The 16,441-nt window shown below is 41.3% G+C and overlaps 2 protein-coding genes across 2 annotated transcripts in view; one reads left to right on the top strand and one right to left on the bottom strand.

Annotated features, from left to right (window-relative positions):
- The window catches only part of LOC136862832 (sarcospan), a 233,893-nt gene that overhangs the window by 93,880 nt on the left and 123,572 nt on the right, over positions 1 to 16,441 (bottom strand). The gene's annotated exons all lie outside the window — the stretch shown is intronic.
- On the top strand, positions 4,202 to 7,026 carry LOC136862833 (uncharacterized). The gene is made up of 2 exons (XM_067139101.2): positions 4,202 to 4,349; positions 6,347 to 7,026. The coding sequence occupies exons 1-2, from the start codon at positions 4,202 to 4,204 to the stop codon at positions 7,024 to 7,026; spliced, it is 828 nt and encodes a 275-aa protein (XP_066995202.2).

Raw genomic sequence — 16,441 nt, 5'->3', positions numbered from 1 at the left:
GGTACAGATCTCTGCACATGGTTATGAGGGTATTTGGGGGATGTAGTAAGGATGTAAAGGAGACGGCATACAAGTCTCTGGTTAAGATCCCAAATAGAGTACGGTTCCAGTATATGGGACCCTAATCAGGATTACTTGATTCAAAAACTGGAAATTATCCAAAGAAAAGCAGCTCGATTTGTTCTGGGTGATTTCCGACAAAAGAGTAGCGTTACAAAAATATTGTAAAGTTTGGGCTGGGAAGACTTGGGGGAAAGAAGACGAGCTGCTCGACTAAGTGGTATGTTCCGAGCTGTCGGTGGAGAGATGGCGTGGAATGACATTAGTAGATGAATAAGTTTGAGTGGTGTCTTTAAAAGTAGGAAAGATCACAATATGAAGATAAAGATAGAATTCAAGAGGACAAATTGGGGCAAATATTCGTTTACAGGAAGGAGAGTTAGGGATTGGAATAACTCACGAAGGGAGATGTTCAATAAATTTCCAGTTTCTTTGAAATCATTCAAGAAAAGGCTAGGGAAACAACAGATAAGGAATCTGCCACCTGGGCGACTGCCATAATTGCAAATCATTAGTGACTGATTGATTGAATAAATGAATAAATAAAAACTCTTCTCTCCCGGTCAGGGATAAGTACTAACTGTGCAGAGAGCATTCACTACTGATTAATTGATTGATTGATTGATTGATTGATTGATTGATTGATTGATTGATTGATTGATTGATTGATTGATTGATTGATTGATTGATTGATTGATTGATTGATTGATTGATTGATTGATTGATTGATTGAACTGAATGGATAATCTCAGCCTAAAGCTACAGAACCCCAGCAGCTGAGGAGAGAACATCCTATTATGAATGAATGAATGAACTGATTTCATGTACGCATTAATGAATAAAAGCTCTTCTCTCCCAGTCACGGATAACCACCAACATGGGAAAGAGAATTCATTACCGAAAGAATGCTCTCAACCTACAGCTACGGAACTCCAACAGCTGAGGAAGGAACATTCCATCTATTGCAACCATAAAAAAATTCCCATGCAATTTAACAATTGATTACATTAAGAAACAATAATAACAATGACAATACAAATAATACTTGTTTGTTTGTCCAACCCTTGTCCCGTTTCGCTACGGAGTCGGATATGAGGTGAGATGAATCTGTCGTGGCGGGTTTTTATGATTGGACGCCCTTCCTGACGTCAACCTCATCAGAGGAGTTAATGAGATGAAATGAATAACGTGATATATGGTAGTAGGAAGGGAGAGGGAGAAACCCGGTGCCCGCACATGACCTACTCCCGTCGAATAGCACCAAGGCGTCTGCTCAAGGCTTAATGTCTCCATCCGACGGACGAATCACCATCAACAGCGTCTTATGCCCTCACTCCATATGAGCACTGCGAAAAGGTTGGAATTTAATAGAGGCTTTTGGCACACAATCTAGTGATTAGAAATTGTATACCGCCACCTCCACTACCCTGACGGCCAACGTTCTGATGGTGAAAAGTTTTTCGAGCAACGGGACTCGAACCGGCTAACCATGGTGCCAGACCGTCCAGACTTCAACACCTTCAATATCATGGCCACCACTCGGGCTCTACAACAATAATAATACTAATAAGAAATATTCTAATTACCATCGTTAAATCGTTATTTCCTGTAATAAGAAATTTATGGCCGAAATTTAGCCATCCATCCTTAGTCTGCCCTGCATGGATTTCCAGAACTTGCAATTATTATATGTTTTCAATATTTGTCTGTCCGACTCGTTGGCTGAATGGTCAGCGTACTGGCCTTCGGTTCAGAGGGTCCCGGGTTCGATTCCCGGCCAGGTCGGGGATTTTAACCTTAATTGGTTAATTCCAATGGCCCGGGGGCTGGGTGTTTGTGCTGTCCCCAACATCCCTGCAACTCACACACCACACATAACACTATCCTCCACCACAATAACACGCAGTTACCTCCAAATGGCAGATGCCGCCCACCCTCATCGGAGGGTCTGCCTTACAAGGGCTGCACTCGGCTAGAAATAGCCCCACGAAATTATAATTGTTAATATTTGTCTTACGTCGCATTCTTTATCTTAAAGTGTGATAGGTTCGTCGTGAGATGAGTCATCCCTTTCTAGAACTTAGAGGCTAGCTACCTGGCGAGTTGGCCGTGCGGTTAGGAGCGCGCAGCTGTGAGCTTGCATCCATAAGATAGTGGGTTCGAACCCCACTGTCAGCAGCCCTGAAGATGGTTTTCCATGGTTTCCCATTTTCACACCAGGCAAATGCTGGGGACTGTACCTTAATTAAGGCCATGGCCGCTTCCTTCCTATTCCTAGGCCTTTCCTATCCCATCGTCGCCATAAGACCTATCTGTGTTGGCAAAAAATAGGCTAGCTACGAGTCTAGATATGATAGACGAGGGCATCGTCTCTGGTTTCTCACCAAGGCAGTCGTGGTTCGAATCCCGGTCAAAGCAAGTGGGATTTTTAAATGAAAAGCAGCGAGCCTGTCGGATTCCTCGTAAAACTGAAAGTTACGTGGCTATGGTTACGTCATGCAAAACTACAAGCTGGCTTCCTTGCTTTTGCCGGCTACGAGCCTGTTCCTGGTCACAACACTCCAATATGCAGCGCAAGTCATAGGTCGAAGACCTTTCTCTTTTTAACTGTGATGACCTTTTTTGGCTAGCCTGAAATGGATGTCGGCTTACTTCAACTTCCTGTAGCATGCTGCTCATTGTTGTTTTTGTTCCCCCTCTGACAAGCTCTCCACGTGTCACGACACAGCTCGTTGACATATCCTACCGGTGAGTTTGAACGGGGAGCCTCATAAAATGTCATAGAGGGTCATAAACAGGGGCTGAGTCTCATGTTTCAAAATACAAAGTTCGAACAAGTGCTGCAGCATATTGACTATGAAGTTCATTTCTCTACGTGACTCACGCCCCATCCTGTTTCGTTTCGTTCGCATAGTCTTTGCTTAACAGGAAATTCGATGAACTGAATATACAGCAGCTCTTGTTAAGTCAGTCTGCGGGTGGTGAGTTTGTCTGCCATATGCATGGAATGTAGTGATTGTAATATTTCAGAGCACAATCTTCCCGCCTGAGCGCCACAGAGTTCGAAAAGAACTGGGCTACCTAATTAACGTAGTTCGTATATGTATCACGCACTTTCGGCAGCTGTTAATTGTTTCCTCATCCAAATTCCTTAATGTTCTTATCCCAGGCTTAAATGAATTAGTCTACATTTACATTATATACGGTACACACCTATATGGGCAAAAATGAACGAACCCAAGACGGCTGCTCTTATTTGTTGAGAACATGATACGAGCTACTTAACTAACGGTGCAAAGATAATATGTGACAATAAGAATGGGAGAAAAACGTACTCAGTGTCAGGATCTATAACAAAGATATCCGAACTGTCAGTCTATTAGGTCATCAGCCCGAAGGCTGGTGGGATCCTCAAATAGCACCAGTAAGTTGTGCGGTTGTAGAGAACCTGCAAAAACTATTGGCAGTACCAAAATGAAGCATACTAGGCAGGATGAGGAGTGAGGTAATTTGCCATTGCTTTCTTCGAAATGTACTGTAATAATAATAATAATAATAATAATAATAATAATAATAATAATAATAATAATAATACAGTGCTGAAAAACTTGCAGTACTCTGAATAGTGATGCCCAGTTCAAGGTAAGTGCAATAGTTGCATACTGGAAGAATGCAGTTAAAATGAAGAACATTCCATGGACACTGACAGACAGATGACGTGGTATCACTCACTTGGTTGCGCCGTGTCCAGCCACGCACAAGGAAATACTGTATTTTGTGCGTCTGGAAGGTTGAATGATGTTTACGTGTGTAGCAGTCGAGCTATAGCTATGTCTGCTAGTGGCTTTACGTCGCGCCGACACACATAGGTCTTATGGCGACGATGGGATAGGAAAGGTCCAAGGTAGATAGAGTAAGGCCATCTACACACGGAGCTACTGATTAGTAATTGATTGGTAACTGAAGTTTCCGGGCGATTACTTGAGTGTCACTTCCTGTGTATTTCAATGGAAAGCCACACACGGCGCTACCAGTTAGTAACCTGTTAGTAACCAGTTTGTAATCAGTTCCAGGTGACTCGCGGAGCCAGTCACCAGCGAGTTTAGTTTCTCTGTTCCCAGTGATCAAGTGCCTTTTTACGATGGCGAGCGAACAAGTTTTCAACATAAAGTTAGTGGGAGAAATTGAAAAATACCCCGTATTGTACAATTATACGCTGAAGGATTACTCAAGAAAGGACATTACGGAGAAAGCATGGAATGAAGTTGCAGAACAAGTTGGAATGGCAGGTAAGTAGGTTTATTATTTAATCAATAAGTAATGCCAGTAAAGTGACTCCAATGGTTTTATATCAATATTTAATGTCGAAAATAAAGTGACATACACGTAAAAGGATATATACTTTCGAAATCACTCTTCGGAAAGGAGATTGCACTGATAGTCCATATAATAAAAATATTGAGTAATTTCAACTGTTGATTAATAAATAAGAATAGTAATCAATTACTGATAAATGAACTAATAATGATACAGGAACCGAGCTCGATAGCCGCAGTCGCTTAACTGCGGCCAGTATCCAGTATTCGGGAGATAGTGGGTTCGAACCCCATTGTCGGCAGCCCTGAAGATGGTTTTCCGTGGTTTCCCATTTTCACACCAGGCAAATGCTGGGGCTGTACCTTAAGTAAGGCCACGGCCGCTTCCTTCCCACTCCTAGCCCTTTCCTGTCCCATCGTCGCCATAAGACCTGTATGTGCCGGTGCGACGTAAAGCAACTAGCAAAAAAAAAAAAAAAATGATACAGGATAGAAAAGACACAGCACAGGATACAGTCACTAAGTAGTTCGTAATTTTTTAACTATTAATACCAAGGTGAACTCAGCAAAAGTTTGATGCAATACTCCGCATAAGTCTTCCTTAAAATTTATTGAAAATCTGCTTTAGATGTAATATCTTCATCCTTAATTAGGAAAAATGTGCACAACTTATAGATCTTACTAATTCTAGTCCTCCTATTTTGAAGATTATGTTCTGGCATATTCGTGATAAAGTAAACTGGAAAATACGGCACTAATGGTGAACAACGTGAAACATTTAATATAGTACCGAAGTTTAAATACCTTGGGGAGTGGATGGCTCCTACAGGTCTATTAGAAATGCGTTCCAGGAAAGGGTAAGATGGAAATAGCATATATCTATCAGAGGTCAAACGATCGACTAATACCACACAAATAGGCTAAAGTGAAAGTTCAAAAAATACATTTTTTTCCATTGCCAAGGTAAAGATGCATTTGGAGTTAAAAAAATAGTTAGCTAAATAATTTCTTAGTGCGTTAGCTGTTGACTTTATCGTTTATGGATAAATTTTGTGCTGGTATTAGAGGATTTTGATTACTGGATGTGTCACTGTCTTCTGAATTCCTTGGTATGTACTCAAGCCCTTCACGTTTACGGACGTAGTTGTGGAGAACACAAACAGCTTTAATTATGACGTTTACCTTCTCCGGATCTCGGCAGCGTATAGGGCCATTTAAAACTGCAAACTTCTCAGCCGCTATTCCAACAGCACACTCAATAGTTTTCCTTCCTCGGCTTAATCTGTAATTGAAGATTCTTTTCACATTATCTAACACCTTTTGTGGATAGGGCGTCATCAGGAAACGTGATAATGGGAATGCTTCATCTGCTGCAAAGTACTGTAGTAGGGAAAAGGACAGCCTTTCTCGTCGTATCTTAATGGTGAGGGGGGAGGGATATCAAGACCATGCGTGATCCAGTGTCTCCTTGCGGAAACACGAAATATGCCTCTATCACTGTTTCTCCCAGCAAATCCGGTTTCTATAGTCATGAATAAACCACCGGCATCGCATGAAGCCAATAATACAATCGAGTTGTATGATTTGTAATTAAAATTAGTGGAACCTGTATTGGGAAATTTCTCTATTCTAACGTGCTTTCCGTCGAATGCCCCTATGCAGTTCGGAAGATTCCACAATGACACAAATCAATGAGCAATAGTTTTCCATTGATGATGATTCGGCACACTTAAGTATTCTTCATTCAAATTGTTCCAAATGATTGTTGTAGTCTCCGCTAAAATGCACCCAACTGTACTCTCTCCTCTGCAGAAGTAGAGTGAAAGAGACGCAAACGTTCCTCCAGTTGCTAAATACCTGAAAATAAATAAAAGAAAGCTATGGAATCCTAATACTACTCACCTTTAATTATGTTACATAAATTATATGCATTTCTTCATTAAAGTACACCTAGGATACTTTTGTTTCAGTGCCTGAATGTAAGGAAAGATGGAAGAATGTGCGGGCTGTCTACGTACGTCACATGAAACCTGGTCCGAGTGGTTCTGGGTCCAAAAATAAGAAGCCATACTATTTGGCAGAAGCGATGCAGTTCACTCTTCCATTTATCAAGGCATTGTGTAGGTCTTCGGGGAACTTGCCTGAAGTACCCCAAAGGGAAAGATGTTTAGATATTGATGATAGTGACAACGAGAGCAGTGTCGTTGTACAAAACTCTGTATCTCCAGGGTCATTTGAGCCTTCACAACCACCACCACCGCCGCTTCCTCCAACTCCACCACCTGTGAAACCACAGCAACCTGGAAGATCGAGTGAACGACACACCGAGCCAGCATCAAAGAATCTAAAGAAGCGTGCCGTACGAAACGATGCAGTTGATAACACACTCATTGAATATTTTCAAGCCAAAAAAGCGAAACTTTCTACGACTACACAGGGGGATACAAGTAACAATCCAAGGAGTGAAGCTCTGAAAATGTTTTTACTAAGTATGCTGCCAGATCTCGAGTCAATGACTGATATTCAAGTGAGACAGTTTAAAATAAAATGTCTAGAAACTATTGACGAGATCCTGTTGCCACCTCCCCACCTCTCTAGTAACCCAGCATCCACAACTTCACTTCCATCTTTCTCCCCTTCTTCTTACTGACCCTTCGTCCACACATCAACCACTCAGTCTAACCTCACACAGTTTCCAATGTGAACTAAGTGCGACCGAACCAACACAGGATTCAAGAGGATATTATGAAGCAGTTGGCAATACACTTACCGATACCTACGAACCTTCATACTGAGCAAAAGTGAAATGCTACAAGAAATATCATGCAACATGCATTACGTTAAAATTGTTTTCTTTTGGAATTATTTTCTAAGCTTTTAATTTTTTTGTAAAAATAAAGTCCACTTTTCTTACCTGAGAGTTATTAGCACTCTTTCCTCAGCACTCACACATTCCCTCATATTTGTATTTCGCTGTCGAATGGCAGGCGCAATAAGCTGCACCAAGTCCATATAACTGTGTTTGGTCATACGATAAAAAGAAATAAATTTAGCATCCGTTTGTTCGAGCTCCTTTACTGCTATGAATAATCTGCAGTGAATGTTCTTTTCAAGATATGGGTGAACCGAATACCTTCTTCTATTTTTCCTCCTGAAATAATGAACGTCAGGAATCGATTCCGCAACTTTTGAGCAGAGTAGGCGACCGCCTAACCAACTTCGCTATGCAGAAGGCCAGTTTGAATTTCAACACAGTGAAGTGGTGACTATGGGACCTACAATTTAGTGGCCTAAGACATCCAGGGCACCAGGTCGGTATCCTCTGTGAATGTGTAAAACATCTCTGCAATGCTACCACAAGCTACCAATTGACAGTGAAAAAGCTGTCATGGCCGCGGGACATAGCGCACCCTTCCGTCTTTCATTGTGGAGCGAACGGCCTTGAGCGAGTTTCGATCCCGCGACCTCCAAGAGAGGATGGTCTTGAAAAATTGTGATTAAATTTAAGGAGAGTGTAATTCAACATCAAGAAATTGTGAATCAAGTGTTGATGTAGTGATCAAGTGTGTAGCAGTGTTGCTTAATCCCAAATAGAGCATTACAGAATGCAAAAAAATATCAGTATAAAGCAAAGCCCTAGTAGAAGCAGCATTATGTATGTCACGTTGTGAAATACATTCCCAGTCGGGCACGCACCACTAAAGGAAGTTACAAGTTGCATGAAATATATCGGCAATTCGAGGATACAAATTTTCTGCATATTCACTTTTCTTGTCATTGTTGTTGTTGTCGGGTCATAAGTCCATAGACTGGTCTGATGCAGCCCTCTGTGCCACCCCATACAGTGCTAACCATTTCATTTCTACGTAATTACCACATCTACATCTACTTTAATCTGTTTTTCATATTAATAACTTGGTCTACGCCTGCCGTTCATAACGCCTACACCGCCCTCAAAAACTAAATGAACAAGTCCTAGGTGTTCTCCTCTCACCAATTCGATTCCGTATCTCCTCATTCGTGATTCGATCAACCCATCTCACCTTGAGAATTCTTCTATAACACCACATGTCTAAAGCTTCTATTCTCTTTCTGGGTTAGTTATTGCCAATGATTCACTTCCATACAGTGCCACACTTCAGAGGAAAGTCACTTTGTTACTTGTGTGAATGTTACATAAGCACAAAGCAGAAGAAAAAAAACTTATATCGACTTGTGAGTTTGTACAATCGCGATCACAAGAATTCCGGGTGGAAAAGGAAGCAAGTAACGTTTGGGAGAAGATTTTGGCCAACCCTGAGGATGAAGGAGAAGTAACTAACACAACGTCACATGTGTTCGTCTTCCAGGAGGTGTGCCTTGACACGATGCGCACTCATTGTCAGAGGCCACACCCAACGCCATTTTTTCGGGAACTGATTAAGATGTTTCTATGGTTAAACATTCTGGCTATACTAGCTTTTCCTAATCAAGGAAAACAGTTCATTAACTGTAATTTAATTGCGATGAAGTGTGAAAGATGTAATCTCACTCCAATATATGGTATTTAATTGTTTGATCAGCGCTGACAATAACTTCATAGGAACGGTTTTCCAAACGTCATTGCGTCTCTGATAATCATAATATTATTTAATGCCAGGTTATTCTAATTTGGTTTTTGAGGATAACAATTATTATTATTATTATTATTATTATTATTAGTAGTAGTAGTAGTAGTAGTAGTAGTAGTAGTAGTTAATAGGGCCTAAATTGACAGTGGTTGAGCGGGATGCCATTTGATAATGAACTCGTAGTCGAGACCGCTAACATTTCAGCCAGACCTCGCACACAAGAATTACAAAGAAAATGGAGAATTTGACCCACAATGAGTTGACATACATATTACGTCTGTTGCCTTGAAGGAGGCGTGTGGTTCCTCCCTTCATTGTCGAGCCAGTGGGACGTATGGGCAGGCGGGGAAGCAAGTACCTTCTCATCCGCGTGTGTTTCGTTCATGCTAGATATCCTCGTACTTCCGTTTTCTCCACCTCTCCTCACTCTTCAGAAGTGTGCACGTGTTAACGCGTCTGATGGATGTGACCAATGAGAGAGTGTGTGTGTAAGCAGGTACTGGGTGGTTTTGAGGGCTGTACTGATTTCTTGCCTGAAATGAATATTTCCGGCCACGAGATACTAAAGATTTCGAGTGTACAAGGAGTATTTTGAATAGGGCATTTTAGTTTTATGGATTAAGACGAGCCAAGTGATCGAGTCACGATCATATTGAACATGTGACAAAACCTAATGGAAGATCAAGCTGGTTAATGTTGCAAACGTTAGAGATTTGTGTGAGTTCAAGAGCGCTCGTGGCTGTTCATGATTTATATGGTATCGGTCGCTCTACGATGGACTCTGCGTTTCGTGGATCAAGAAAGACCATGACACATGTCATCCCCCAAATTTCAAGAAAAACCAGGGGAGAGTCATAATGATCGTTACTTTTGCGCCGAGAATATTGGCCATTAGAAAAATACCAAACACGAAAATCTTACCATGCCGTGATACGGTGTTTCAATGCCAAACATTGAAGTGTTGATAAATCCGTATTCACGTGGAATGGTACTGAAATACGCATATGAGCTACAAGCTTCTAGCGATAGTGACAATGTAACTATTGCGATAGGGAATCAAAGGGCAACATTATTCATAACACACTGAACTTAGTGACCTCATTAGGGATTCAGACCTTTTTATTTTTGGAAATGTTTTGACGTCGCACCTACTCAGTTAGGTCTTTTGGCAACTATGGCGTAGGGAAGGAAACGACAGTTGCAGCCCCAGCACTTGTCTAGTGTGAAAATAGAAAACCATTGAAAAGCATCTTCAGGCCTGCTAACAGTGGGGTTCGAACCCACCACGTCCTGAATGCAAGCTCACAGCCACGTGACTTGAACAGCGTAGCCAACTTGCTCGGCGGATTCGTATTAATCACAAATAAAAACAAAATTACTAGCATCGGGCCTACAAGAGCAGAACATATTTCTTTGAATCGGCCGCAATAGCAGAGTGGCATAGCTGCCGGGCTCGAATCCTGGCCAATGCATATGGGATTTCTGAAAAAAAAATGTCACGTTCCTACTGTTCGGATTCGACGTACACCTGGATGCCCCTTGACTATGGTCACAATACCAACAGTCACGTAAAACTACAAGCTTGGTTGATTTTGTGAAATCGTAGGAGAACCGCTTGACTGTTTCGACACCAGAAAACTTTCCTTGCACATAATTTTCCACACAATCATCAAGGACAGCGTACTCTCATCAACAGTTCTTGTAAAGGCTTGAAGGTCATATTATTTCATAATGGAAAGAAGCATCCCGAAATTACAAGCGCCTATTTCATTCATACGTAGGAGAAATACTACGGCGTTAAGGATTTGTTGAAAGTAACCAAAGTACAGTAATTAGCTAACCTATGGAATATGATTGGCGACTTGAAGGTAACAGATTTATTCTACATCAAAGTGAAGCGACATCAAAGTATTCTTGTTTCCCATAAAATGAGGACAGCCGACTACAGGAGAAATCTCTCTCTAAAAAGTGTTTTGTCTGTACATCGCTCAGAATTTAAAGAAGGTATTTCTGCAACGGTCGTGTCCATAGTAAGAAACGAATGCAATCTTTAATTTTCCGTCATATGTCTGTCAGACACGCATTATGAGAAGACTGCTGAACAGAATGTAATGAAAATCGTATGTGAAATCAGGCAGTAAGACACTACAATCTAGGCTATAAATAATTGTATTCGCGCTGGGTAAAATGGTAGTTTAGGGGAAGGCCTAAAATGTAATTCTCAAATATTTGTGTTATTTGTAGACCTATCGATAAACGCTACATAACAAATGTTATACTAAATACAATTTTCGGTCGTTAATGTCAACAGTTTTACCGCACCGCCTATGTCCTATGACAACAGAGATATTAATGAATTTATGCTTTCATTGTTTATTCCACATCACCGAGCGTCCGGCTCCATGGCTAAATGGTTAGCGTGCTGGCCTCCGGTTACAGGGGTCCATGGTTCGATTCCCGACAGGGTCGGGAATTTTAAACATCATTGGTTAACTTCGATGGCACGGGGTCTGGGTGTATGTGTCGTCTTCATCATCATTTCATTCTCATCACGACGCGCAGGTCGCCTACGGGGGTCAAATCAAAAGACCTGCACCTGGCGAGCCGAACATGTCCTCGGACACTTCCGGCACTAAAAACCATACGACATTTCATTTATCACCGAGCAACGAGAAAATTATCGAACAGAAAGGTCATAGAATAAAGTATTATAGTCTAGGCCAGGGATGGCGAACCTATGCCACGCGTGTCACTAGGTGACACGCGAACACTATTTTGGTGGCACACCACATGTACATATTACCGTATTTTATGTACGTCTTGTACTATAGACTATACATATCTCGTGTATCGTAACGTCATAGTGTTTCAGGTTTAAGCAATAAATACTGAAAACCTAAATTATACTTCCATTCGCACGTGTATTATGGCAACACTGCAACACTGATAAGTCCGGAAGCCAAGTGAAATAAACTTCAGACGCGGCGGACGAGCCATTCTCTGATCTACATCGGTCGACTAGTGAAGTTTGGCATATGTGTGGTTGCCAGCATCACGTAATTATTCTTCGTGAGTAACAGTTTATTGTTTTCAATTTTGTAAGACAAATGGTTGCCAAGAGAATATCCCAATTTCGAGAGTTGGAGGAACTATCGCACTTTATTTCAAAACCTCATATCACACAAATGAGTGATGTTAGGCCTAATGTCAATTTTTGGAGTGGTTAGATATTGAAAATTTCGAAATGGAGTTGACTGAATTCGAGAAAGCATTGCATGGGTAAACAAATTCGTACACCTTGGTAAAGCAATGGTGAAAATCGAGTGTGCTGTTGATGGTGAATATTCTCTCAGAAACGGGAAAACATAATATTTGAACAGTGGAACAGCCTGCCACAAATGTTTTCGGCTATGAAGACATTTGCTAGTTATCTTGTTTGGGTCAGCATACGCCTGCAAGCAGCTGTTTTCTACAACGAACGTTGTGAAGTAAACAGTTGGAAACCGTTTTACTTCAGATCTAAGTGCTTCTCGTATCTTATTGAAGACAAGAAGTGAACATAACATAAATGACATGGCTACTAAGTATTTTTGCGCTACTGGCAAAGTTCGACCACCAAACATGCAATAAAATGTATTATTTTACAATGTATACATGTGTAATAACATATTATGAAACACAATTTTGAATTAGGGATGGAAGTTGGTGGTGATGGTGGTTGTGCGGGGGGGGGGGTGCGGAGAGGTGGCCATTATAAACGAAAATAACAAGTGGCACAGTAGACAGTTAAGAATAATAAACCCGACATCAAATGGCACACTAGTTGGAAAAGGTTCGCCATCCCTGGTCTAGGCTATATATATTTTTATTAGGGTTGGGTCTTCGATACCTTCGATACATCGATACTCACGATACTTGCATGGTATCGACATCGAAAGATAGGTACTTCAGAAAATTCGCTCGATACTTTTTCCGTACTTCGGTGGTAATTCTGCAATGTTTATTTTATTTTAAAATTACAAAGTATTATTGCCGCAAGTGGAACATTTTTAGGTGGTAAACAGTACAGACGAAGACAGAGATACGGTCAGGAAGAAGCTTCCTTCAGTTCCTGCTTATTCAGTGCAAGCCCAAACATCTAATTACCTCAATGCAAGTCAAGCAAGAACCTGACTAATTACATGGTGAGTTGAATTTTCTAGGAAGTGCTTCTTTGTGATTTTCTAACAATAGAGAAATTACCTTCGTTGTGTTGTGGGAAAAATGAAATTCCTCCTAAAAGAAATATTTGATGGATCAACTTACAGTTAGAACTTCCTGGTGAAAGTACGTCACTTGATTATATTATCGAATCCTAAAGCGATCTATTTTCGTATGTTCTTAATTGTCACGCTGTCAGTTGAGGAGGAGCATCATCTGCAGGAGCTCTGCTGCAGCTGCTACGAATTTCCTCGTTGGTCCTCATTTCCTTAATTTCTGGATTTCCCCACTTGCTTGTCTGGAGGTAACTAGAAATGTCAAGGCAGGTAAACAGACAACTTCTTCGGGAAAACCAAATGTACGGTAAGGCCTAATGAGGTTGAGCCCCTGCTGTAAGCATTAGTCCCCGCCAGCCCGACCACTCAACAAATTTCTTCTTCACTTGCTTGTGGTTGCTACCTCTACGTGAAAAAAGATTGAGGGTATCGTTTCGTGGTACCGTACCATCTGTATTCTATTTCGTTCAATATAAGTGTGGAACTATTTTCAAATAGATCACCATTGTGATGATCGCCCTATTCGTCGCATTTGTAAAAAGAGTTTTTCGCGTGGCAGAAAATCTCACAACACTAGTAACTTAAGAAATCATGTCACATCAGTGCACAAAATTGGTTTTTCAGAACATCTTAATACAAATTCTGCGGAAGTGGAAAATTAACTTCTGAAAAAGTAATAGTAGATGAGCCTGTGATTCTTCTTTCACGGTCATCGACGACACCGGCATCATCACCACCATCATTCTCTCAACAGTCTAAACATACACTTCAATCATTTATGGACAGGAAATCTGCATTTAGACCAGGCGATAGTCGGTCGAAGACAAATACTAGAAGTAGAAGTGACGGTATCGAATATCGAAGTATCGGGTATCGTGGAAAATATCATGCATCGGTATCGAGAAAAACTGGTATCGACCCATCCCTAATTTTCATACACGCTCGGTGAAGTGGTAGTTTAGGGGAAGACCTAAAATTTAATTCTCAAATAGAGGGTGTCTCATAAACTCAGACCGAACGCACGGTGTTTGTACTCTGCGCTACGGCAGCTGCTTCAGCCCAACTTACGTCACGCGCGTCCGCCCTCCTTTAAGCGTGTATACGACCTAATATGAAATCTTACCTTATAAAAGGTGCCGGAAGTGTCGTTCTTCCTGGGTTATACAAGCATTGTATCTGTTAACCACATTCTGGTTGACACGAGTGAGTACTGCCACTGTAAGGTTTCCGATTTCATTCGTAATGTTTTCTTTCAGTTCCTTCAATGTGTGAGGTTTGGGCTCGACACACTTTTTTTTTCAGTAAAAAGTAAAAATCACACACTGTTAGTTCTGGAGAATGGCGGGGAAATAGACCAGCACTGATCACTTTGTCTGCAAACACCTCCGATATTCTAACAAGGGAATCTTCTGCTGTATGAGCAGAAGCAGAATCTTGTTGAAACCACCCACACGATTTTTCTTCTTCCGTTAACTCATGGATGAACGGCCTCAAAATGTCATCTTGGTACCTCTCTGCATTTACTGTCGTCTCAAAAAAATGGGCCCAATTATTCGTACTGCACTGACAGCACACCAAGCACCAATCTTCCTGTCATTATGAGGATCTTCATAAACATCATTAGGATTTTCTGCACACCAATAACGAACGTTATGACTGTTCACGAGGCCATTAAGATGAAACCAGAACTTTTACATACGAATGATAACTGTCTCACCATGTTAACAGCTGAAATTCAGACTGGCAACTCATGCTTGCCAAGTCGAACACGTGCAGGCTGCTAGCAAGGTCAAGAACTATGCATGCCCCTCTCATACTGCAGCTGCCGTAGCGCAGCGTACAAACACCGTGGGTTCGGTCTGGGTTTATATGAGAGATCCTGTATCTATGTTATTAGTGTCCATATCGATAAATACTGCATAACAAAATTTTAGATAATACAGCTTCCGATTATGTATATGTTATACTGTTTTACCGTACCGCCTGTGATAACAGAGATTAATAATTTAGACTTTTATTGCTTAATCTATGTTATCGTCGAGCGTCGCTAACAAATATTGTTCAATTGTGTTAACTGGCGATGGTAGAGGTTTTTGTCGTGATTGTCTTAAGGTGAAAACCACGTGGTCGTCAGCCCATATGGGCAACGAAAATTGTAAAAATGACTATCAAAGTGAGAAAAAATCGTGACGGAACATCATGAAAAGAGGAAGATGTCCCGTTACAATGGATACCCTAATATCACAATGTCGGAAGAAAACTATGAAAGCTTACAATATCGTGGGGAGTTATATAACTTCATGTGTAGCATGCCATTCCTCTGGCTCATACAAGTTCTGATTACTACTGATACGTGACACACTGGTTCGTCATAGTACTCCGGCTATTCTATCCCTGCTGTGAGGCCTGATAGGAATGGGCAATTGCGCGTCAGAGCACTGTTCACTGTTCACCGCTGAAATGGGAGAAACTGGGCTGTTTTTCATTTGATCGAGCATTTCATATAACAACATTGATTTTAATCGCGACATTCCAGTCGGTTAATATTGCATTCTGACAAGAATACTGACGTGATTGTAATGACCTATGTCGAATTCAGGGTATATTTATATGTGCCTGTAATAGCATCACGAGGAAATGGATGTGTATAAGTTGTTGAAAAAAATTACTAGCAGGAGGAGGTGCTTCAAAAAGTACCTAGAAGTATAAAACTCGATGCATTTCTCGTACGGTTGATTTTAAACGAAAATAGCGCATGGCGATTTTTTGTTCTATACCTTTTTCCGATACTGCCAAAAAAGAGGAAATATCAGTAACGGCCGTGTGGAAGTGGAAGTCCAAGTGCAGGGAACTAACTCTAGAGACTGTAAAGAGAGATGCTAAAGAGATCGTTCCAACCAAGTTTTTTAATATTAACCCGATACCTCGCTTTATTTTATACGGGAAACATGAAATGAAATGGCATATGGCTTTCAGTGCCGGGAGTGTCCGAGGACAGGCTCGGCTCTCCAGATGCAGGTCATTTGATTTCACACCCGTGTGCGACCTGCGCGTCTTGATGAGGATGAAATGATGATTAAGACGGCACATACAACCAGCCCCCGTGCCAGGGAAATTAACCAATTGTGGTTAAAATTCCCGACCTTGCCGGGAATCGAACCCAGGACACCTGTGACCAAAGGCCAGCACGCTAACCATT

Source organism: Anabrus simplex, chromosome 2, assembly GCF_040414725.1.
Source record: "Anabrus simplex isolate iqAnaSimp1 chromosome 2, ASM4041472v1, whole genome shotgun sequence".
Taxonomy (NCBI): Eukaryota; Metazoa; Arthropoda; class Insecta; order Orthoptera; family Tettigoniidae; genus Anabrus; species Anabrus simplex.
Note: the sequence above shows the minus strand (reverse complement) of the source record. Positions and strands in the feature narration are given on the sequence as shown.